Raw genomic sequence first — 25,639 nt, forward strand, 5'->3', positions numbered from 1 at the left:
CATGATGCCTGCGTATGACAAACTTTTTCAGACGTACATCCGAATCGTTCTCTAATTTTTAACTTTGGTGGTCGCTAGAATTGGTCGCTAATTTTATTCTGGTAAAACTCGGATTGAATTTCTAATAATGGTAATTACATAAATATAAACACGTATTTAAGCTTAACAAAACGCAGTTGACACAGTTGACTTGATGTCGATTTAATACGAGATAATAAAACTTTAATACAACTTGCAATTCATTCTATATACTACAAGCTGTCAGAACATGTTTTGTTAGCATATTAAACTGACCAAAATGGCCGCTGTAAGTAATTTCAACAGTATTCGACCTCTTCCACTAAAACTCCCCAACTCTATAAAACTTCCAAACAAAAGTTGAACAAATGGGGAAAAAAAGGTTCAGGTTTGTCAAGCTACGTTTAGGGTGCAAAAAGTATTATTCATTTTAAAAATTCACATCGGAAATACTATGATAATCTCCATTTCGTATTATTTCTGCCTTTTGTTTACAATTGGTTTGTCGTTGGTTATTTTCTATGGTGGTATGATTTGTTTTGTTACGTGTGCATGTGAGTTGTAGTCATCATTTGATGTCAGCTGTTGGACTGTCTTTCCTGACCTATTTCATTTTGAAGCCTTCTCTAATACACTGCTCCTGAACCATCACTAGGTTGTTTTATCTTGTTTCATACTAAAGACTTATATGACTGCAAATAATGAATAGAACATACGGGGTAAAATCAACCAAAATTCAATAAACTCAGAAAAATCTTACGAGGGGTTTCATTCCTGAAACCTCAATAGCCGCCTTTTTTGTCGATAAAAATACAATTTTGCAAAATAAACGGTTATCGTATTATGGCTATATATATATCCATGTAAAACTTATTTAATGTCTGAGTTAAAGCTAGTTATGAATCTTTGACATACAAGTTTCACGAAAATAACGATTTTTCAGTTTCGTTGTCAGTCTCATTTGGAGCGCTTTTTATATGAGTATTACTAATGATGAATTTAAATATGAACTTTCCAGTTGATATATTTCTGTAGAAATTTTCTCCTCTTTCTTCCATTTGTGTGAATATTGTGCTAATATTTATCATTTGTATTTTCCAATCCTATTTGTTTATGCACCAGATTTATACACTTTTAATCATGGATGTCGTCGGGCATTGAAAGAAATTGAAAACATTTTTCTGTCTGATTTGTTCCTTCCGTGCAAGTTATAAAATGTTTGTTATATGAGTTTTACGGTTTACTTATCTTGACTTACATGTTAGCTTTAATTTTGAGAGCTTTTCTTCTATTTCCAAAAATGATATTTAAGAGCGATGTTTTCCTTTCAGGGCTAAAATAATCAAAATACATATTCTGGTTATAAACAAAATATGGTACAATGTTATAAAATATTCAGCAATGGTATTGGGTTAAAGGGGCATAAGCTGCGAGATATAAAAAAGTAAAACATGATTTTGTTTTTGTTCAATCATTAATGAAAGTGAAATAGCGAAATAATGATTCGCTTTTAGCAGCCAGTTTAGTTCAATTTTGTCAAAATAAGATAAGGAACATCGCTGATGAAGTATTAACTTGCAAGTGAATAATTCGACCTCATTGAATCTGTATTCATGTGACCTTCATTAAACCCATTAGCTAGAGATTGGTTACGCATGTATTACTCGTGTCAAGCCATTTAAGGGAAAAGAATGTCAACATTGAAAGTGAAACAAAGGTGAACCATTTCGTTGAATGATTCGATCCACAAAATATCATTCTTATATAGGTAAAAACGATGATTAACTTTTTTTATAACCTATAACATGAAATCAAACAGACCTAGAAAATTTCAATTGCACGAGGTCGCTATCTATTTATATTTGTGTTTATGTTTATATCGGGTTATGTGACCGTCGTCAGTTTCCGGAGGTCATCTTGATGGTTAATTTGATGGCGTCTAGACTTAAATACACACAGAATGCTGACATATATTATCGAGTCCATGCATTGTTAATTGTTTATTTCAGACTTATTGTAATTTGGATATACGTTTTAGTATGTTATATATCAAATATGAGAATTTGAGTCAATTCGGTGAACATGAATTTGACAGCTAATGCCCCTTTAAGGAGTGTTATTGAAAATTTAGGCTCAAGTATATGCAAATCTAATATAAAACTAATAATGCGTATAGATAAAGTAATCTAGATGATACAGATGCATCACGATACTCAAGATATGACCGTTGATCAGATTTAATCAAATATGCCCGGTGAGCTATACCTAACACTAGGTAGAAGATTTTAGTTAAATTGTGGTGTATCTGCGACTTTTCCCAAATTTCAAAACTGAATCTATAAATAAAAAATTCTTACATATTGTTATTGTGCTCTTCTATTTTTTTTATTTTTTTTTAATCTAAATCAATTTTCACATTGAAAAACACATGGACCTTGTTATACCGATTAACAATGGGAAGAGGTGGGGTGTTAATTTAATTGCTAACTCTGCTAAGTTTTTTCAGTTTAAATTAGTATTGTTTTACTTGTACCTGTGTTTTTGTGCCGCCTCTAGTTCCGATATTATAGGTTTAAGTGCCTTAATTGAACCGATTTTTATTTTAGTTTCTTTCGTGTACTTTTTTTTAAATATCATTAATTGAGATTAAAAGTCAAAAGGGGATAGGGCTGAGTACTAAAAACTGGTGGTAAGAAACAATAATTACAATACATATATGTTTCACGAGAATCCGCTAGTTTGATTGGCTAGCAATAATCGCGCGTCATTCAAAAATTAACTTTTATATTAAAATGAAATGGTACATTCGTGATGACATGTGCTTCCACAAAAAAGTGCAAGGTAAATAAAAGAAAGACTTGATAAAATTTGTTTTTCATGGTCTTAGCATAAAAATGTAATTATAAGAAATGAATGCTTCTTTTAGTTATTTGATAGGGTTGTAAAAGTGTTGATCGTGCAAAATGTGCTTCGGTCAACACTTTTACACCCCAATAAAATTACAAAAAGAAGCATTCATTTCTTTAATAACAAACAAACAAAAAATAAGGAAATACGGTCATATGTCAGCCACCCAAAGACAAAAATAATATTAAATAATTTGAAGTCAACATACAGTCTTCGACAATTGACGGGTATATGGACAATATGTATATCTATATTCTGTGTTGGACTTTTCAAAGCTTTGTTGTATATCCAAAATGTTCGTTTATTTCAGGATTTTACACTCATGTACGGGTGACTTTTTTCTCTTCACAACATGCACATGGTATATAAGACTTATAGTATTCGCTGTAATCAGTTGAAAAATATATAATACATAATATAGGGATGATATTCACGAGATGCATGCCTTTCTTTAAATAAACACAATTTTTCATTTTGTTCCTTATACAAATAGTATTGATCAATGCAAATTAAAATTTTATCTTTAATTAACCCGTTATCGTCCTAGTTTCAACAAGAAGCTTTGCATTTGTTGCAGAATAGCCTAAAACTATATATTATCGCAATTTAAAAATAATTTACAATTTGAATTATTTTTTTTCTTCAATTTTACCTATAGCAATTTCTTAATACGTCGTACAAATATAGATGCATTAGTAACCATCTGCCGGTTGAGTCTGGGAGGTGGCAGGGTTTACAGAGAGTGGACAGTCTTCCGTCTCTATGACCCAAGCGACATTAGTGACGAGTACCATTACACCATGAATTGCAAAACCCTTGAGTTAGAAGAAAAAAGAAATTTTTACCACAGTACTGTTGGTCAAGTCCTAATATATATTTGATCAACTATTGAACTCAAATTATAAAAATTATGTAAATTTATCATAGTTATAAATGTGGAAGTCAGTCCTCCAAGTCAGCTTAATTGTAATGTTCTCACATATAAAAATAAGAAGATGTGGTATGATTGCCAATGAGACAACTCTCCACAAGAGACCAACTGACACAGAAATTAACAACTATAGGCCACCGTTCGGCCTTCAACAATGACTAAAACCCATACCGCATAGTCAGCTATAAAAGGCCCCGAAATGACAAATGTAAAACAATTCAAACGAGAAAACTAACGGCCTGATTTATGTACAAAATAATGAACGAAAAACAAATATGATATACAGCAACAAACGACAACCACTGAATTACAGGCTCCTAATTTGGGACAGGCACATACAGAATGTGGCGGGGTTAAACTAGTTTGAAGGCGCGGCAAACCTCACATGCATGTAATGATTGTACCTTAAGTTATGTCTATATATGTTCTCTATAACTATGTAATTTAACTTATAAAGATGAGTATAGAAAAATTACATTGGAACAGTAATATTGGATCTTTGACAAACATGAACGACAATTTGCAGGAACCCGGAAAAGTAGTAAGAATTCGTTCTTGGCCACGCATTTGAATCACACAAACTTACATTTTAATTTAACGAAACTAAGACAATAAGTGTTATCGTAACAAACGCTTCATATGTTAAAACAAGTTTTCCTTTATTTAGCCATATGGTCAAGGACCTCCACCTCAATATAATGTTGGACCAGGAAACACTGGACCTGGCATTGCACCACCTCCATTTGGCTATGGCGGTCAACAGAATGGTCCTGGCATTGCACCACCTCCTTTTGGTTACGGCGGTCAACAGAATGGTCCTGGCACAGCTCTACATCCTCCGGGCCATGGACCAGAATTTGCACCACCGCCATCTGGGTATGGTGGATATCCTCAGCCACCACAACAATATGGAGGTAAATGATCTTATTTTTATTCAGGATGTTTACTTCAAAGGAGAAGGTATGATAAGTCTATTTTTTTGCCCCTTGATTTCCAAAATCAAAAAGTATCATAAATGTATTAAATAAAATCCTTCAGATGTTCATGTATAAAACATTAGTCTGTCAGACATCAGTATATATAATATATATTTTTGTATTTTGTCTTGCATATTTGCATTAGGACTTCAAACTTAGTGTAAAACTGCATAAGCTGTCAAAATAGCCTAATTTTTATTGATTGGTTGATTGCTGATTGCTTAACGTACAGTTGGCCTCTTTTTTTAGATCTTGTCATTTATATTTAGAAATGAACAACAGCTTTACCCAAAAAGATATTTTGCTACAAGATATTTTTTACACAAATATCGATGTTAACGTGTTGCTCATATCTATGCAGCCCAAAACTATGTGTTAAATGGACATTTTACATGTTTATGACATCACAAGTAACATTACTGCACTAAAGTGTCCAGATTATATTCACCGGTTCATTTGTCAATAAAATTAAGATAATTTTGAAAGGCTTGAGTAATTTCTTTATTTTGCAAATTTAGGGGCCAAATAATGGCTCTTATCTTTTTGTTTTTTATATTTTTTTTTACCTTCTGCATTAACTGGAGTAAAATGCTATGATCAACGTCTAGCAGACATGACGCCTCTTTTAATGAGACAACGAGATCGTATACAAACGCATAAATTGTATAAACTCGGGTATTATCACTGTCAGCAAAATATATAAGTCTACTAAGGGTTATAAACTTGACGTGGTATGAATACATGTTTAAAACGTTTAAACCCGCTGCATTTGTTTCCACCTGTCCTAAGTCAGGAATCTGATGTTCAGTAGTTGTCGTTTGTTGATGTGGTTCATAAGTGTTTCTCGTTTCTCGTTTTTTATATAGATTAGACCGTTGGTTTTTCCCGTTTGAATGGTTTTACACTAGTAATTTTTGGGGCCCTTTATAGCTTACTGTTCGGTTTGAGCCAAGGCTCCGTGTTGAAGACCGTACTGTGACCTATAATGGTTTACTTTTATAAATTTTGACTTGGATGGAGAGTTGTCTCATTGGCACTCATACCACATCTTCTTATATCTATTTACGTTGTAAATTTAGGTTACCAACAGACACAGCAGAATACAGTTATTATTGCAGGACAACCAACCACTGTCATTCATCAACAAAAACGAGAAAGGTAACGTTTCATCATAAACTACAACTATTTTAAATGGGTTTATCGGGTGCGATGAGCGCCGACATTTACAAAAACTCTGTCATATCGAAGTATAATTACTGAAAACGCAAAAACACATGTTTTACTCATACCGCAGGTAAAAATGTCACAAAGCTGCATTATATCTGGCTATTTTACTGACCGCAGCTCAACAAAACTATAATATTCCTTTAGATTATTTATTTGATGCCATAGTTTTCCTCACACGAATTTGAATAAAAAAAGAGGCGAAAGATACCCAAGTGATATTCAAACTCATAAGACGAAAACAAACTGCACAATTTATAATGCATTTCTGTAATTCAATGTTTACTTATTTTGTGTTATATCTCGTCTCACTATTTTTAATATGTACCACCTTCGATAAGTATTTAGTAATTTTCACTTCTGTACTCGTACTCTAAACAACAAATTTATCAATTTTGTAAAAAATGTTTACTTCCGTACTCCTAACGACAAAATTATTATATTTAAATTTACCTGCATACGTTGTTTTATTTACCGCCATTTTGTCCCAGGTAAGAGTTGTCTTATTGACACTCTTACTACATTTTTTTTATTACTACCTGTAACGTATATGTTATATAGGCACCTACTTTTTAATATTGCATTTATATGGTGTCATAGATCAAACTTATTCGTTCAGTGTATGTTTACTTGTTTTTGTTTAAATGTCTTTTTGATCGAGTTAAGCCATTTCAATTGATATTTTATAGTGTGTCTTTTTATGTTGTAATGTTACACTACTGTCTCAGGTTATGGTGAAGGTTGGTGCCTGTTAAAACGTTTAAACTCGCTGCATTTGTATGCACCTGTCCTAAGTCAGGAGCCTGTTGTTCAGTGGTTGTCGTTTGTTGGTGTGGTTCATAGGTGTTTTTCGTTTCTCGTTTTTTATATAGATTAGACCGTTGGTTTTCCTGTTTGAATTGTTTTACACTAGTCATTTAGGGGCCCTTTGTAGCTTGCTGTTCGGTGTGAGCCAAGGCTCCGTGTTGAAGGCCGTACTTTGACCTATAATTGTTAACTTTTTACACATTGTGACTTGGATGGAGAGGAGTTGTCTCATTGACATTCATACCACATCTTCTTATTTATATTGACAATGCCATGGCAAAAAAACGAAAATCGACGAAAAGACAAGCATTCCACATAACACATCAAATAAAACTAAAGACTGAGCAACTCGAACCACACCAAAAACCGGGGGTGATCTCAGGTACTCCGGAAGGGTAAGCAGATCCTGCTCCTGATAATGTGAACGTAACTCATGAAAACTAGTTTACTGGAGATATTAACTCATTCATGTGATATTAATGGTGTAGAAATTGTTGTTTCTCCTTTTGAGGGATACAACTCCTTCTTATGTAATTTTGGAAGACACCACCTAGTCATAATCAGAAGCAGCTTTCAATTTAGTCGCTGTTAAAACGGTTTATCATCTACGATGAGTAGACGTTTAATATATGTACGTTCTAGAATTTGTAATCTCAAGTTAGAGTATCTCTGTATAGTAGTTACTTAGAACGACAACATTGTTGGCTGCTGTATCGGCTGGTAAAACATTGAACTCATTTTTTTTCCAGCTTAGTTTTCGAAAAAAAAAACCCGTTTAAAAAAATTGGTTTATTAGAGTTAGTTTCGAAATATTTCATACGATAATCAACAAGGTCATTGCAATTTGTATAAGAATCAGATAAGTAGTTAACTTAATACACGAATGGATTATTGGAATTACCAAAAATATTGGACAGTACATTAGACAACATCAACGAACAATAACAGACTCTGCCGAGAAAATAGACGAAACAAAGACATACAATAATGAAACAATATATGGTCCAATTTATAGCTCGACAAGTACAGATTAATGTTATGAGGTTTACAAGAAAAGAAACAACATATGGTCCAAATAGCCTGACTTAGTACAGATAAATGTTATGAAGTTTAACAGAAAAGAAAGGATATAGTATATCAATTAATGACACAAAATGATCACTACATGCACATAAACAAACTAAAAGGAAAGAAATGGGGCTTTTATTACTTTTCTGTAAAAATCTTCAACAGCTGTATATCATTAATTGGTTAAAATTTTGATATATTATCACAAATATAGAAATTTATTGCGCAAGTATGATTCCACATGTAGGAATTTGATAAACAGTGTTATTTCATATCCAGCTTATTGTGATAATATTGTTTTTTAATCTAACACATTAAGGAATTGGCCTTCAAATCTGTCTGCTTACTTAATAGACTTGATCATTGTTGAGTTGTTGTCTCGGCATTGACGCATACCACACATCGACTTTTTTCAAATTCATCTCAAAGCCCTAATGGTATCATCGACATAAAGAAGAAAAATTAAGTGGCAATATGCCACTTAGGTTTCCAGTAAACCGTTTTGGAAGTCTCAATAAACTTTTCCGAAACTCTTTGCCTTATCTAAATTAAACTTGACAGGAAACATGCATGTAAGGTCTGTCGTATACATCCTGCATTCTACCACCTACGAATTACAACAAGCTACGGTCTTTTCAAACATTCAATTATTTATTTTTGTATGAATGTTCATTGGATGTCATAGAAGGTGGGAGTGATATGACTCTATTGGAAATCATAATTTGACTTTCTTCTTTGCATTATGAATTAAATGTGGATTTACATGAGAGCTACATTTTTTTTAGCCTTATAATTATTTTTTCTTCTACAGATTTGCCGATAATATTTGCATCAACCTGGTTTTAATTATCTTCTTCCCATTTTGGATTTTCGTCTGGATATGTTTGGTGAGTTTTTACAAAGCATTTAATAAAACCAACAATGAGCCGATAACAACAGAAAAAAGAAACTATTCTTGTGATTCTGTAAACATACTTGTTAAATATTCTATGGAACTACAATCATTTTAAATGATGTCTGGTCTGGTTAGAAAAAAAAGTTGAAAGAAGGAATATTTACAAAAAATATTCATCCGGTAAAAGACTTGCCGTACGATGACTTATATTTGCTAACGTTGTACGCCATTTGGTCTCTGGTTGAGAGTTGGCTCATTGGCAATCATATACCACATCCTCTTATTACTGACGCAGTATTTTATATTAACATTTTTTTCACAATTATCAGTAAAGATAGTCTCAATAATTGCGCATATATGGTAGTTCTTTCGATTTATTCACATTCAATTCATATGTTCAAATATCCAGATATCCTCCGTTTGAAATTGTTTTTCTAAGTGATCTTATCTAAATAGACCCGAGTGTTTATCTTTGCTGCATGTCATATACGTAACCTTTTACCGGCTATCGGAACTGTATGTCATACACATAACCATTTACCGACTATCGGCACAGCAGGTCATACACATAACCTTTTACCGGCTATCGGTTCTGCAGGTCATACACATAACCTTTTACCGGCTATCGGTACTGCAGGTCATACACACAACCATTTTCCTGCTATCGGTTTTGCAGGTCATACACATAACCTTTTACCGACTCTTGGTACTGCATGTCATATACACAACCTTTTACCGGTTATCGGTACTGCATGTCATACACACAACCTTTTACCGGCTATATGTACTGCATGTCATACACACAACCTTTTATCGGCCATCGGTTCTGTATGTCATACACACATTTTACCGGCTATCGATTCTGCATGTCATACACACAACCTTTTACCGGCTATCGGTACTGTATGTCATACACATAATCTTTTACCGGCTATCGGTACTGCATGTCATATACACAACATTATACCGGAAATCGGTACTGCAGGTCATACAGACAACCTTTTACCGGCTATCGGTTCTGCAGGTCATACACACACCCTTTATCCGGCTAACTGTACTGCAGGTCATACACACACCCTATATCCGGCTATCAGTACTGCAGGTCATACAAACACTCTATTACCGGCTATCGGTACTGCAGGTCATGAACACAACCTTTTACCGGCTATCGATACTGCAAGATGTAACAGAGAACAAAATTTGCTGTACAAGATTGCAAAGTCTATTGTATTGCAATGGCAATCGGAACAGCAAGAAAAAAAAACATCTGCTGAACACAGTAGCAAAACTAATTGTTTTAATGAAAATCGGAAAAACATATCCTATTTTGTCTGTCGTAATGATAACCAATAATAGGATGTATTACCGTATTTTTAGTAATGTTTTCTTAACTTATCCTTTCTACCAACGTACATTTATAGAGTGCTGGTATTTAGTACAGACCATTCTTCTATTGCGAGGGGATTGGTTTTTTTTATCTGGACAAAACTTTATTTTTCAACTCTTTAAAAAAAATAACTATTCTCTTTCAATAGCATACAGGAACAAGAATTTTTATTGTTGTTTTTTTATTTATTTTTTTTAACTAATTTTCATCTGAAACAAATTTTTGTTCACCTTTCTGAAACACATTCTTTTTTCCATCTTAAATAATAACAATTATTTGAAGAAAAAAAAACGAGCCCAAAGAAAAGATGATTAGTTGGTGCCTTACATGTTCCAGTGAAAGATATGCGAGCTAGTAGAAACATATACATAGGTTGGTCCTCAAAATTTACAACTACCATCTTTTATGAAAGGTTTTGACTTTGTAATATATAGTGATAATATTTTTGGCTTTCTTTCGTGTTAGCATCAACTCAATTAAAAACATCGCACTGTTAGACTTCTAATAGGATATTTATTTAAGGCCTCGATACATCGGTTATTCATTGTTAACAAGATTAAAACAATCGATGGCCTCGTGTCAAACCAAAGACTTTAAAATTTGTATTTGCTGCTTTTCCGTTAAGTACGCAGTTCTTTTAAAAGTTAGAGGAAAAGGCATAGCTGTTTGACTCTAAGTTAGAATGTGGTGACATAACTTGCTGCGGACGGTTACCTTTGTGATCTAGCACTGTAGAAATTCGATTTAACAGGTTCATCTAGTACAAATCAGGATATATTCAGAGGATTGGTATTATTGTCATGAATATGCATTTGTCATAATATACAATTTTGTCTTTGGTAACTCAAATATTTACCAAACAATCAATTTTTTGGATGTATAAATACACATCCACGTTCATTTTCTATATAGAGATTGCTTTATCTATATATAACATTATACATATTTATAATAAGGTTGAATCCAAACTATCCTACTACCTGTCGATACTTTTATTTTTGCATTGCAGAAGTCATGTCACATAGTCTTCTTTGACTGTCTATGGCGTTAAAACACTAAATCCCTGGGATGTGTTTTAGTTGATTTTAGTCTCTGATGCATGATTGTTTATTATTAATTGTTTTTTGGCTTTTAACTAGCTTTCAGTGACTGCGAGTACTCTCAAATCGTACTTTCGTGTTAATATGACCTGTTACACAATTTGTATTGCATTTTTGTTATTCATTGTTTACTTATTTTGTGTTATATCTCGTCTCACTATTTTTAATATGTACCACCTTTGATAAGTATTTAGTATGACGATAGATTTTCACTGCTGTTCTCGTATTATGACAACAAATTTATTTATTTTGTAAAAAATATCTCCGTACTCCTAACAACAAAATTATTATATTTAAATTAACCTGTGTACGTTATTTTATTTAACGCCATTTTGTCCAAGGTTATAGTTGTCTTTTTGACATTGTGTCATAGATCTAATTTATTCGTTCAGTGTATGTTTACTTGTTTTTGTTAATATGTCTTTATGATTGAGTTAAGCCATTTCAATTGATATTTTATAGTGTGTTTTTCTATGTTGTAATGTTACACTACTATTTCAGGTTAGAGTAAAGGTTGGCGCCTGATAAAACATTTAAACTCGCTGCATTTGTTTGCGCCTGTCCTAAGTCAGGAACCTGTTTCAGTGGTTGTCGGTTGTTGATGTGGTTCTTAAGTGTTTTTCGTTTCTCGTTTTTTATATAGATTAGACCGTTGGTTTTCCTGTTTGAATTGTTTTACACTAGTCATTTTGGAGCTCTTCATAGCTTGCTGTTCGGTGAGAGCCATGGCTCCGTGTTGAAGGCCGTACTTTGACCTATACTTGTTTACTTTTTACACATTGTGACTTGGATGGAGAGTTGTCTCATTGGCACTCATACCACATCTTCTTATTTCTAATCAATCAATTAATAAATTTTAATTTTTTGACTAAGCGTACCAGTTAACACGATTTACTCTCGTATATATAATGCATCACGGAGCATGAGGCCTGACCGTCTTGGTCAGTCTGGTCCATTGTTTCATTTAGACTAGATGTTTTTTTTATAAAAAAAAAGTACGTTTATAAACCGTTGTGCCGTCGTTTGCATTTAAAACTGTTGGAAAGCAAATTGCGAAAGCAAACTTTGGAACACCCATCCATAATCGCGACTATATAGCAATGCTTTTATCTGGTTTTAACATACAATTTCATTCATGAAAAACTTCCTATCCAGAGTTCTATTTTACGACAACATGAGGTTTTATCAAGTGAAATATATACATAAATACTTTTTGTTTATTTTAGTGCATGTTTGAGAAATAGACAGCATATCTATGCGATTCGGAATAGCGGGATTGTTTCATTAGACCAACTGAAAAATGAAACAGCATTGATGCTTCAAATTCTTGATATAACGACGCAACCTGTATACCTGAGTTTACTCTTACTACTAAACATTTCGAAATACGACATATCTATATATATATATATATCAATGTAAATGTAAATATAGTTTATAGCTATCAGAACATTTCCACAAGGATTATAAAATGTTTTTAAATTAACTGTTTTCAAAATCCGTAAAATTGTGCGTCATTAAGGTAATAATATTATAGCAAGATGACATGATCCTTCATATATTATACTTATATGTCTGTTATTGTACGTCCAAAGTAGTCTTATTTAAAGGTCTATAGGTTGTATGTGAAAGAAGAAAGTTTATGTGTTATTTAGAGGAATCATTATTAAATATCAAAATAATATAATTTGTAGAAATATACTTGCTTAATTGAAATTTGAATCTAGAAACAATTGGTCCCACCTTCTAGATTTGATTATTAGGTTTGTACAATAAATTTTGGATTAATCCTCGGTGCCCTCTGCTTTTATTAGCAATGCATTTGATATTTTTATAAATTTGCAATTTTCATTTAAGTCAAAGTATATTCAATTGTGCGATATTTCGGATTTTAATGAAATGTTGTATATATTTAGAACTCGTTGAAATGCATTTGCCAATATAAAATAGAATTATGTATGTATAAAAATAACAAGATGTGGTATGATTACCAAGGAGACAACTCTCCACAAGAGACCAAAAGACACAGAAATTAACAACTGTAGGTCACCGTACGGCCTTCAACAATGACTAAAACCCATACCGCATAGTCAGCTATAAAAGGCCCCGAAATGACAAATGTAAAACAATTCAAACGAGAAAACTAACGGCCTGATTTATGTACAAAATAATGAACGAAAAACAAATATGATATACAGCAACAAACGACAACCACCGAATTACAGGCTCCTGACTTGGGACAGGCACATACAGAATGTGGCGGGGTTAAACTAGTTTGAAGGCGCGCCAATCCTCCTTGGACAGTGGTGTGACAGTGCAATATAAGAACAAACTATCAAAATCTGTTGAAAAGGGATTAACTCATCAGATCGATCCAAAGCAGAAATACAGCAAACAAAACCACAGACCGGACATGACAGGGTACTTATACACACAGACAACAAAAAGACACCAAGTACAGATCTGAGAGTACTCGCAGTTACTTACAAAGTTCAAAACCAATAACAACTAAAAACAAAAAAATCACATGCATCTAAGACTAAAATATCAATCAGTACACATCCAACATCCAATGGATTTTGTGTAAAGACGTCATTAATAGTCAGAGAAAAACATGACCCGGTGCAAAACCAAGATACAGGTGTCGACAGATTGTAGAGCGAAGAATGTGCATATGTATATAAAAATGACATTTAGTTTGATTTTAATTTACTGATAACAAAATCGATATTACATTTAATACCAATAAAAACATTATTCAAAGATCTAGTAGCATTTATACTTCAGAAATATAGCCACAAATTTGTGAAATAGGTCTATCAATGTATAGAATGTATGCAAGAAGCGGCGAAACGTATGCATTTTTTCATTTCAAATTGCGATTTCTCAAAACTCTTCACAGCAATTCGATTAAAAAGGAGACTCCGGGCCCAAAAGCCACTGCAAACAACCACAATATATGGGAAATGGTCTGTTTAGAATTCCATCCTCCTCCAAATGATCTTTTATTAAGTTGATACATAACCGTTTAAATCTAACTATAGGCAGACAGATGGAGGCAGCCTATTGCAATATTCACGCTGACGTTACAAGCTGTGGATACAACAAATGAAATCCTAATCAAAGTACTGAAGAACTGAACATCGGATGACCGCAAGTTCTTGTGGATGGTCAAAAGCACTTGTCTCAGAAAAAAAATCACATCTCTATACCTAAAACAAAGGTTAATGTACAGAGATATATTTTTTCTGAGACAAGTTCGTGCGTAGATGACGAATAAATGACAGGAAATTCAACCTCATCGTAATAACTATTATATTGTAGTGATACAAATCAGTATACTCTGGTTTGTTGTTATATATTATATTGATATAACAGTTACATGTATGTATAATTTTCATCCATTTGTATATCATTCTATTCTACTATTCTAATAATAGTGCAGTGCAAGTGCATGGTGGACACTCTTCTGTAAAAGTTCGATTTTTCTACTTTTTTTGAGTAGGCATTCATATTTTCCCGCAAAACCAATTGCCGCAAAACGTTCTTGAGATATTCTTCCGCATGCGTTAACACAATTTTTCGGTACGTGTGCATAGATATTATCAATGATTTTTTACTTATATATATATTTCTAACGACAAAACATTTTCATATTATTAATTTATGTTCTAAACAAAAATATTTTTATCAGTATTCATTGAAGAAATGAATTTATAACAAGTTGCTTTTAAAAAACAAAAGACAATACGTGAACCTTAGAACTTTTTTATTCTAATTATTAATTCAACTGAATAAGAAATTATATATCAGTGTTTGCATGGTTATGTGTGTGGAAGATAATATTTTCTTTTTATTGTAAATCATTACAATTTTGGCATGTTGAGAGAAGTGTTAGATATAAAGCAATGAGGAAAAAAAATATATTCCCAGACGTATAATTTCTTAAAGAATAATAATGATTCAAAACATGGGGGACACATGTACCTTCTTCCAAAAATTCATAAAATTAATCTAGAAATAAGTAATGAGGCATCGCGAACTGGTCAGCTAGCAGGACACATTAATGTTCGTTACCGACCAATCATCAATAAATGCAACTCTCCCGCGAGAGATACTTACTTGATCTAAATAAATTATAAAACCATTATTGAAGAGGCATAACTTTTACATTCAAGATAAAAAGATTCCACTAATAAAATAGAGTCACACGAGGTCAAAAAAGAATGCATTCTTATTGCCTATGATGTACGTCAAGGTACACAAATATGATCATTGATAATTGGGAAGAAACTGTTATCAATGCACTGGAATTAATTGACACACAGGAGAATATACTTTAAAGATTCTCAACAAAATAGATTTAACTGCATTTGATTAATTCTTAGAAACAATGAATTTGGGTTTAATGGACTGTTATACAAACACATTATAGGAGCGCCCATGGGTGGTATATTTTCACCAACATGCACAGATCTGCATCTGTCTGTCCTATTCATTAAAATCTTAGATAAGTTCCAATGGAGAGAAAACATCAAATTACACTGTCAATAGGGATGACGGTTTTATGGTCTTCACAGGCAAATTAGAGCAAGTTGAAGATTTCTTTAACATAGCAAACGAAATTGACCATGTACTTTAGTTCTAATATGAGGTGTCGACATCTAGTACTAGTATGACCTATTTAGAGGGTGGTAAAGGGTTATTTTCGTGCAACGTTTTCGGCCTTTTTATTTCACGTGATTTCGTGTTTCGACGTTTTATTTCTCGTTTTCTCGTGTTTGATTCGACGTGCGTGCTTCGTGTTTTCCCTTAATTATTTTCCGTGTTTCGTGTCGGTTCTCTTATTTTCTCGTGCTTGTCCCGCATTTGATTAAAAAGTAAACCGGGACTAATTCAAAGTCAGCCCAGATATTGTTTGAAATTATAAACTAAATAACTGGTCCCAAGATATTTATTAATAGCCTATTGTATTACTATGATAATTACACCTTATGTAAGAATCCTGGGTTTTGATAGGTTGATAGCCAGTGTATTTTTCACCAATTTACTTTTATCAAATGAATATCGTTCATTTTTAACAGCGCCGGGGTATATGCAAAAAGGATATGCCTTTCTTACCCTCTCTGCCGTGGTATTTGCCAAAAAATACTCTATCCGACTGGACGCTTGTAATGTTACGATCATCAATGCGTTTTGTACGTTAACATTCGGTGTAATTAAACAGATATAGCATGTTCTTGAGGGGTATTTGCGGAAAAATACCAGTCTTGAGAATGAATTTCCCTCGCCTTACAGCTCGCGAAATTTAACATTCTCTCGACTGGTATTTTTCGCAAATACCCCTCCTTAACATGATATATCTGTTCATAAATCGTATGCAACTAGAGGACGCTAAAAAGTGACCACATGCAGGTTCGCCATGTCAATTTATAATGACTGCATGATCTCCAAGAACGGCTGAGTAATAACTTTTGGTGCTTTTTTCCTAAATATTTACGATTTTATTCCTTGGCATCGTTTTTCCAGAGTGTTTTTTTCCGTGCAAAGTTTTTGCGATTTGCCACGGTTATTTAGATTTACTTTTAGTAGAGTACCAAGTATCGAGTTGTAAAAAGTGAGTATCGAGTTGTCAAAAGTGAGTATCGAGTAGCAAAAAGTGAGTATCGAGTTGTCAAAAGTGAGTATCGAGTTACAAAAAGTGAGTATAGAGTAGCAAAAAGTGAGTATCGAGTAACAAAAAGTAAGTATCAAGTAGCAAAACGTGAGTATCGAGTTATAAAAAGTGAATATCGATTAATAAAAAGTGAGTATCGAGTATCAAAAAGTGAGTATCGATTAATAAAAAGTGAGTATCGAGTATTAATTAATAACCAACAAAAACATTATTTGTAAACAGAATTGTTTTAACAAAAAAATATCCAATTTATTAATCGAATCATACTGTACAATTTACAACATATAGAGAGGGGTGCAGGTCTGATACTGTCGCATTGCGTGCTTCACACCAACTGGTCAACTGTAATTTTCTCGTCCTCTGAAGAAATATGAAGTAAGACCTTTGGTTCCATTGCATTTCTGTGCTGTAGTTGATTTAGACAAGGCTTAGAAATATGTAGATAAGGAATTAAACTGAGTTGATATATAACACATTTAATTTAATATAGTCAGGAGCCTTTTGCCTTTGTTATTCTTGTATGTTTTCATTTATATGTTTTGGAGTTTAGTGTGACGTCCATTTTCACTGAACTAGTACACATTTTGTTTAGGGGCCAGCTGAAGCCCGCCTCCGGGTGCAGGATTTTCTCGTTGTGTTGAAGACCCATTGGTGGCCTTCGGCTGTTCTTTGTCCTCTGGTCGGGTTGTTGCCTTTTTGACACATTCCCCATTTCCAGTCTCAAATTTAGGTAATGTTGCATTGACTTTAGCAGCGCAAAAACTCTTAAAACCTTGATCGTTTTGCAAATATCCAAAACAGCATACTTCCAAGTGAATAACAATTAAAAAAAATGTGAAAAGCAGAATAACAAAAATACCTTATTCCAAAGAAAATTCAAAACAGAAAATATATTCTTAAATGACTACACGTAATAAGTGTCCTTAAACTGTAAGAGGAAATCTTTTCACTGTTTAGCTCACCCTAGCCAAAGGCTGCTATGAGCTATTGCCAACACTTGGTTTCTGTCGTCCTCATTTGTAGTCCGTCGTTTGTTAATTTTTCATATTTTGATCTTCTTCTAGAGAACCACTAAACAGAATTTTACCAAATTTTCGAATATGTTTCTCTAATTGTCCTTTCTAGAGTGAGAGACCCATATTCGCCGCATAATTCGTTCATTTCCACTTACATCCGACCTACATTCGAATATTTGGAACTTTTTATGAAGGTTTCAGAAATTTAACTATATGAAAAAAATGTTTGATAAAGAAATTATCTTCAAAACATTGGTTAACTTTTCTAAAAACGAACGCAAACTCAAGAGGAAATCAAGTTGTTCGTGTACCATGGGGGACACATTTTCGCCGCAATGTATGATATGACCATCCTCATTATCCTGGTATATTATAAAAACGAATGTTTGCAATTACATGAATTAGCTTGAGAGATCATTCCTATACGATTTTTCTCACAAATATATACTTTAAGACTGCGCATGATCGCCATATAAATCTTACATAATTGCCAAAATCATTTAAAAACACCTGCGTATTTCTCAATATGTGCGAATAACCTTGGAAATGGGGAAAAGAGGAATATCAACAGTTGTAACATTACAAACAGCCTTTACCATCTATTCAGGCAAGTATTGGGTAAAGGCACACAAATTTTACAGAAAAAATAGCAAAACGGCGAAAATGTGTCCAAGGCGAATATGCGCCACCCACTCTAAGTGTTGATACTTTGTTGTTGATTGGTCAACAAACATGGCTGCCATGGTTGATTGTTAAGTACCAGGCTTTGTAAGAACAAGGCAATTTCACAACATGGCTTAAAAAAAACCTGCCAACCTAACCATCCTATTTTGAAGTTACTCTCATCCTGAGTTAGAAATGGTTGGTCTTTCTGTGTGTCTGTTAATAACTTTTGGTTAGAATTATAGCAAATTTCGGAGTTAGTTCCCCTTAATTATTAATTTCCAGTGCATTTTAACTTGATTATATCTATTTATACTAGAACAGGAAAAGGAACTGAATGATATATTTGTGCACCATTATACATTCTAAATTTAAATTAAGTAAAGTTGAGAGGGATTCTCCTTGTTGTGTCTTTTCACCACTGCCTGATTCTTAGGTAAACTGGCACTTAATGGTGATTGTATGGCATGATGCTACCTTTGAAAAACTTCTTCTGAAGAAAAGGAATGTTCCTATTAAAGTCTTGAGCAAGTTAGTTTCTTTGGTTCTGATCGAAAATTGAAAATTGAGTTGGCCTCCACGGAAGGTCAAAGTTTACAAAGAAACACTATGGAAAATCATATTTTGCTTTATTTTTTTTTAATTTCTAATGATGTAAGGTGCAAAAAATAATGAAGAAATGACCATAAGAAGGTGCTCATGAAGTATCAGTGTTTCAGTCTTGTTAGCGGGTCCTACAAATAAGGCCTCAAAGGGCAAAATTGCTCAATTTTGTCCAATTATAAATGATAATTTATTTGCGAACAGCATTATTATAGATGTAACCCAAACATACCATATATGTTCCTATCAAGGTTTTGAATAAGAGATTTAACTTTGATGTCAGTTGGAAATTCAAATGGCCACCGACGAGGTAAACCCAATGAAATATGAAATTGTGTGTATTTTGCTCTTCTTGTTTTTGATAAATTAGCGATAAAACCAGGGTGGCAGATTTCTGGTTCCTATGAGCCTCTTGTTTCACTTTGAAATGGTATTCTTTTTCCAGTTAACAATTCCCTTTTAAATTTTTGATTTTTTAAAATAATAAGTTTAAGTGGACGACCATTTTATTTTTAATGGGGAGGAGGTAGGAGGATTTTTTTTTTGGACGTATAGTTTATTTTCACTTCAAGTTTAGTATTTTTAGGCTACAGAACTGAGGACAAGATTCTCTTGAAATATTCACTTATAATTCTTATATGATTTTCATATTAACAAATACTTAAAAGTGATTTGTCCGTTAGTTTTTTCCTTGGTTTTACTTCGATACACCATATTGCCAAAAACTAGTTACCTTAACGACGGTTATTATTATTTTGCTACTCGATACTCACTTTTTGTTACTTGATACTTACTTTTTGTTACTCGATACTCACTTTTTATAACTCGATACTCACTTTTTATAGCTTGATACTCACTTTTTATAACTCGATACTCACTTTTTGCTACTCGATACTCACTTTTTGTAACTCGATACTCGCTTTTGACAACTGGATACTCACTTTTTGCTACTCGATACTCACTTTTCGCTACTTGATACTCACATTTTATTACTCGATACTCGCTTTTTGCAACTCGATACTCACTTTTTATAACTACTACTTATTTAGTGGTAAACAACAGATGTTGATTTTAGTAACAGTAGTTCAGAAAAGTAATTAATTATAATTAATTGTTTATTTCACATGTTATTGACCACTACTCAAGACATTAAGAATTCTTATATAAATACGTTTTGTCAAATTCAGCATTTCCATCTTGTAATTATAAGGTCAAAGGTTTGATACTAAAGATAAATTTAGAACAATAAGTAATAGGCTAAAGGGTCAGTGCAATTAATTATAAAGCAAGGTCTTATAGTTTTAAGTCAGTTTAGAATGACATTTGCCATATGAACATCTTATTATCTGGAATTATGTATTATTTTTAATCTGTATCATATGAACTATATTATATTGAATTATGGATGCCTGTTTAATAAACAATTATTGTTATATTTTGGAGGACCTTTATTCTTGTGAGCTAGTGGACCATAAGACATTTCCCCAGTATTTGATATTCTTATAGGAGTAACACCACAATATGAAAATATGGGTAACCCCGCTCCTACAGTTAAAAGAAACAAGCGATCAAATTATATCTTTTAATTGAATAAAAAGTATTTGGAGGTCTTAAATCTGTAATGGAGTACTTTCTTAAGCTGGTAAACATTACTGCTGCCTGATTTACATAGTGATGCAATGTATACAAAATCTTGAAGAACATGTGAAGGCTCTGCACCCTGGGTTTTTTTTACAGGAATTAGATTGGACATTATCATGATAATATAAAAAAAACCTTGTCTAGTTAAGTATGTAAAAAAATTAAATAAAATACAAAAAGAAAGGATTAAATTTAATATCATATTTAATGAACAGTTCCCATAATTAGTCATAGCAGATATACATGTATATGAGACCAAAACAGCATTGTTTACTTACACTTGTACGATCACAAGTTATAATGGACATACATGATTCCTTCTATTCGAATTGGTGAACCTGTATTCAAAGACCACTTGTATTAAGAGACCACTTTTGCCTTCTCCTTTTAGTGGTCCCCTTAATACAGGTTTGACTGTATATGGGATTCAGAATAATGGGACAGTTGCTATTTCAAGGAAGATGCTGAAAAAGTCATATCACAGACATTTGTCTATACCCGTATTAATTCATTATTGATTATATATCAACTCAGTTTAATTCCTTATCTACATATTTTTAAGTCTTGTTTAAATCAACTACATCACAGAAATGCAATGGAACCAAAGGTCTTACTTCATATTCCGTCAGAGGACGAGAAAATTACAGTTGACCAGTTGGTGTGAAGCACGCAATGCGACAGTATCAAACCTGCACCCCTCTTTATATGTTGTAAATTGTACAGTATGATTCGATTAATAAATTGGATATTTTTTTGTTAAAACAATTCTGTTTACAAATAATGTTTTTGTTGGTTATTAATTTAACTACTCGATACTCACTTTTTACTACTCGATACTCACTTTTTATAACTCGATACTCACTTTTTGCTACTCGATACTCACTTTTTATAACTCGATACTCACTTTTTGGTACTCGATACTCACTTTTTGTAACTCGATACTCACTTTTGGTACTCGATACTCACTTTTTGTAACTCGATACTCACTTTTGACAACTCGATACTCACTTTTTACTACTCGATACTCATTTTTTATAACTCGATACTCACTTTTAGCTACTTCATACTCGCATTTTATTACTCGATACTCGCTTTTTGCAACTCGGTACTCACTTTTTATAACTCGATACTTGCTACTCGACAAAAAGAAATCCTCTGAAAGAGCGTTATTTCACGTGTTTCCGTGTTCAGACCCCCCTTTTTTTACCACCCTCTATTTAGATACTGAAGTGTACAAAGGTGATCGATTCCATAATAATGGAAATCTTGATGTTAAGTCACGTATATTAAAAACACAGAAACGTATCAATATTTACCAATCACTAGTGCACATCCAAAATACACATACATTTAAGAGTATTAATTTACAGTGTGTGAATAATATAAGAAATAAAAGTGACATCAATGAATTAAATAAACATTTAATTAGCTTACAAGATAACTTAATTGATAGAGAATACTGTAAAAAGGAAACAGTAAAAGTTGTAAAAAATGTATATTAACGAATAGTCTTTTAATATTTTACTTGTTTTAATTTCATTTGAAACAGATTTTTTTTTATCTGATTTGTCAAAATGACAAGTATGCATAATGATTTTATTGTTACAAATCAAATCCCAAAGCCCACTTTAACTCATTATGTAGAAGCCACAGCACTATTTTAAAATATCTCTCTGTGAATATCTAGACACAGATGTTTGATACCATATGCATAGGTCGTTATAATTAAATCTTGACCATTTATCTTTCACTTGTTTATCAAAGGGTACAACTGTCAACTTTGCTCAAGTCAGTAAACCATTGCAATGCATAAAATGTAGCTTTACAATAAATATACATGTTTGAAAAGGATCTATAGATTGTTTATTATCATATATCAGATAAGTGAATTAGCGATCTGTGAAAATTCTTTATTGTCATGTTTTAAATATCTTAGATACCCCGTATGGAGGTGCTCTTAATTGCAGGAAGCTAATACAGATAAGATGAATAGGTGTTCCGAATGAACAATAATTTAGCTTCCGAATATTCCTCCATAGACTATATTTCTAACTAATTTATATGCATATATATACGGCAACAAGCGATAAGGAATGTTATTTTGCACTCGATAATGTCCGCGTATTTATCTGTTTATAGATCGGTTACCAGTCAAACACGAAAGTTACGTACATGTAAGTGGAAATCTCGTCGGCTACAATACATTGGAATGCCCTCACGGTCATCGCGATGTAAAAATTGAATTGTGTGTAGAAATATTACGACCATCATTAATATTGGGAGAAGGGGTGTCCATTTATTTGTATGATGTTTAAATACGCAGCCATATTCCAATCATAATTGGATCGATAATTCTTATGACTCGAGTTTGGAAAGTTCCACGCTCTCTGCACGTAAAAAAACCTTGCTGTAACTCTTTGAGGGGTCCTTTGTTGACTAAGTGCAAGGTAAAAATTCTGCTCCTACCCAATTAACCCTCTTTTTACAGTATTCCCATACGAAGTGGTAAAAGAAATTCAGTTTGAAGCTACGACAAATGGAACAGAAAGATTTTGCACTTTACGAAATCCGTTCACCTAATTCCTTCAGTCAGAGTAATTAATAACTTTTTGAAAACAGACATTATAATTCAATAAAGAAGGTCGCAATGAAAAAAAGAATTTAGGCTACAATAAATCAAAGCGGAAGCTGAATGCTCTTTAAAAAATATTGTCACTTGATAATACAAATACTGAAACGATTGAATTAAATGTCAGCGATTTGGCGTGCGTCTCTTAAAACTTAGTTATAGCATAGATCTAAACATTCTTAACATTCTTTGATAATACCGATAAAAGCAGAGGGAACCGAAAAACCCAAATATATTCATCTTGGAGTTTTTTTTCCAGAACGTCTTGGATATTTCTATAGCGCCTTTTGGATGTGGCATACCTTCGTCAATGTAGTATCTAACTCCCATCATGAAAATTAAATAGTTACTTACCTTTTCCATTGTATACTTTAGTTGTATGTTTTTTTCATGTCCTTTGATAATCTTATAACCTTCTCGTTTAAAGACCTGTGGTCTTTAAACGAGAAAAAAAATCTGTGACATCCATGGTGATTTAAAAGCTCACCGTCACTTTCATAAACTATCAATGACTCAAGGATTATACAGAGACGGAAAAATGTCAAATGTTAAAAAAAAAAATAACAACAAAAATCTGTGACAACGATGGCCATCTTCAACAATGATTTAAAACGATCACAGTCACTGTAATTAACTATTTTAGAGAATTTTGCATACATCCGGAGAATATTTAATCATCGGGAAAAATATCATTTTATCTTTAACTATTACTTTTACTGTTTAACATATCATACCTTAGTTCTATGCTTATTTCAACTTTTTTTTGCATAATTTTAAAACAAAAACTCGCCTTAAACAATTTTTTTATTTAGAATACAGCAAATATAAAGAATGACCTTATGTATTTATTTCTTTCATTAACTCGGAAATAGATAAATTAAACACATATCAATTCTTCACAATACTCGCATTCAATAATGTTACAATCGAAGTAAAGAGGACGCGATTGTGGCTACGACAATTAGAACATAATTTTATTCGTGGTCGTCTGTGACCTGTCATTCCATAACGGGCCATATTATGATAGCTCCCTTGTAAGCAGCAACCTTCGATCAAGGAAATCATGACAGGAAACACAGGCCCTTGACTATCTTATCAACTGGGAGATATTTACGCTATAGGTAAGCGCTGCTTGAATGTTATACTTGGAAATGGAAAGTTCACAATTGGAAAGCTGAAATCATTTCTTTTGTCTTAAAATTTAGTTCTCTACTGACCCTCGTTATAAATTTCTAGATTCAAGTCAAGATATGAAGCATACCTAACTGTACCTGTTCCTTTATATTAAATTCGTTAGGATATGTGCGTTCAAAATATAGTCACCAAACAATATTCAGTGAGAGGGCTTCATCTATATAGGGTAACGTGAAGCTTATGGACAATGTTAACTTCGTTTCATTTTTCATCAGAAGCTCTTATATGAAGTCTGCTTCATATGAATAAAGGAACAAGTTTTTTAGAAAAAGAGCTGAGCTGGTTCCCATAGGAATGCCGATTGTCTGTTGAAAAGCACGTTCCTAAAATTAAAAAAAAACATGATTCAGATTGTTTTTTTTTTATAAAGTATGATTCATCCCTTCCTGAACCAAGATACGTATATCATCGTTGGCGATTCTTTGTGGATCAAAGTTGGACTAATTCGTCCAATCTATATTATGAGGAATACTTGCGTAAAGGGCAGACAAGTCAAATGATTTTTACTATTGCACAATAAAAGAGACTTGGATATAAATGGCATACAAATGTGCATCTACTTTATGATATTTATTTAAATAGTATTGAACAAATAAAGCCGTTAACTGAATTATAAGTTCGTTATCAATTAAGAACCAGTATGTTCAAGTAACATTAATGGTACCAATTGTTCTGCACCAGATGCGCATTTTGACAATAAACGTCTCTTCAGTAATGCTCGAGGCCAAACCATTTGAAATAAAATGAAGGGCTTTTAAACCAAAATGGACAAAAAGTATAGCAAAAGCCGAGCAAGGAATTAGATCTTAGCATGAGGAGATATATTCCTTAATTTAAAATAATTTTCAAAATTTTGTAACAGCAAATATTAAAAACACAATATCAGTATTTGCATGCCAGTA

At 32.8% G+C, this 25,639-nt stretch overlaps 1 protein-coding gene across 2 annotated transcripts; it reads left to right on the forward strand.

The window, feature by feature from the left end:
- Positions 1–253: 253 nt before the first annotated feature.
- On the forward strand, positions 254–13,973 carry LOC127737700 (cysteine-rich and transmembrane domain-containing protein 1-like). Of its 2 annotated transcripts, none has more exons than XM_052248552.1 (5): positions 254–307; positions 4,524–4,770; positions 5,913–5,991; positions 8,744–8,819; positions 12,541–13,973. In XM_052248552.1, the coding sequence occupies exons 1-5, from the start codon at positions 299–301 to the stop codon at positions 12,556–12,558; spliced, it is 429 nt and encodes a 142-aa protein (XP_052104512.1). In that variant the 5' UTR covers positions 254–298; the 3' UTR covers positions 12,559–13,973. The 2 variants fall into 2 exon arrangements, 1 of the variants encoding a protein (XP_052104512.1); XR_007999770.1 differs by lacking the exon at positions 254–307 and adding an exon at positions 2,185–2,272.
- The last annotated feature ends 11,666 nt before the right edge of the window (positions 13,974–25,639 follow it).

Source organism: Mytilus californianus, unplaced genomic scaffold (assembly GCF_021869535.1).
Source record: "Mytilus californianus isolate M0D057914Y unplaced genomic scaffold, xbMytCali1.0.p SCAF_4, whole genome shotgun sequence".
Lineage (NCBI taxonomy): Eukaryota > Metazoa > Mollusca > Bivalvia > Mytilida > Mytilidae > Mytilus > Mytilus californianus.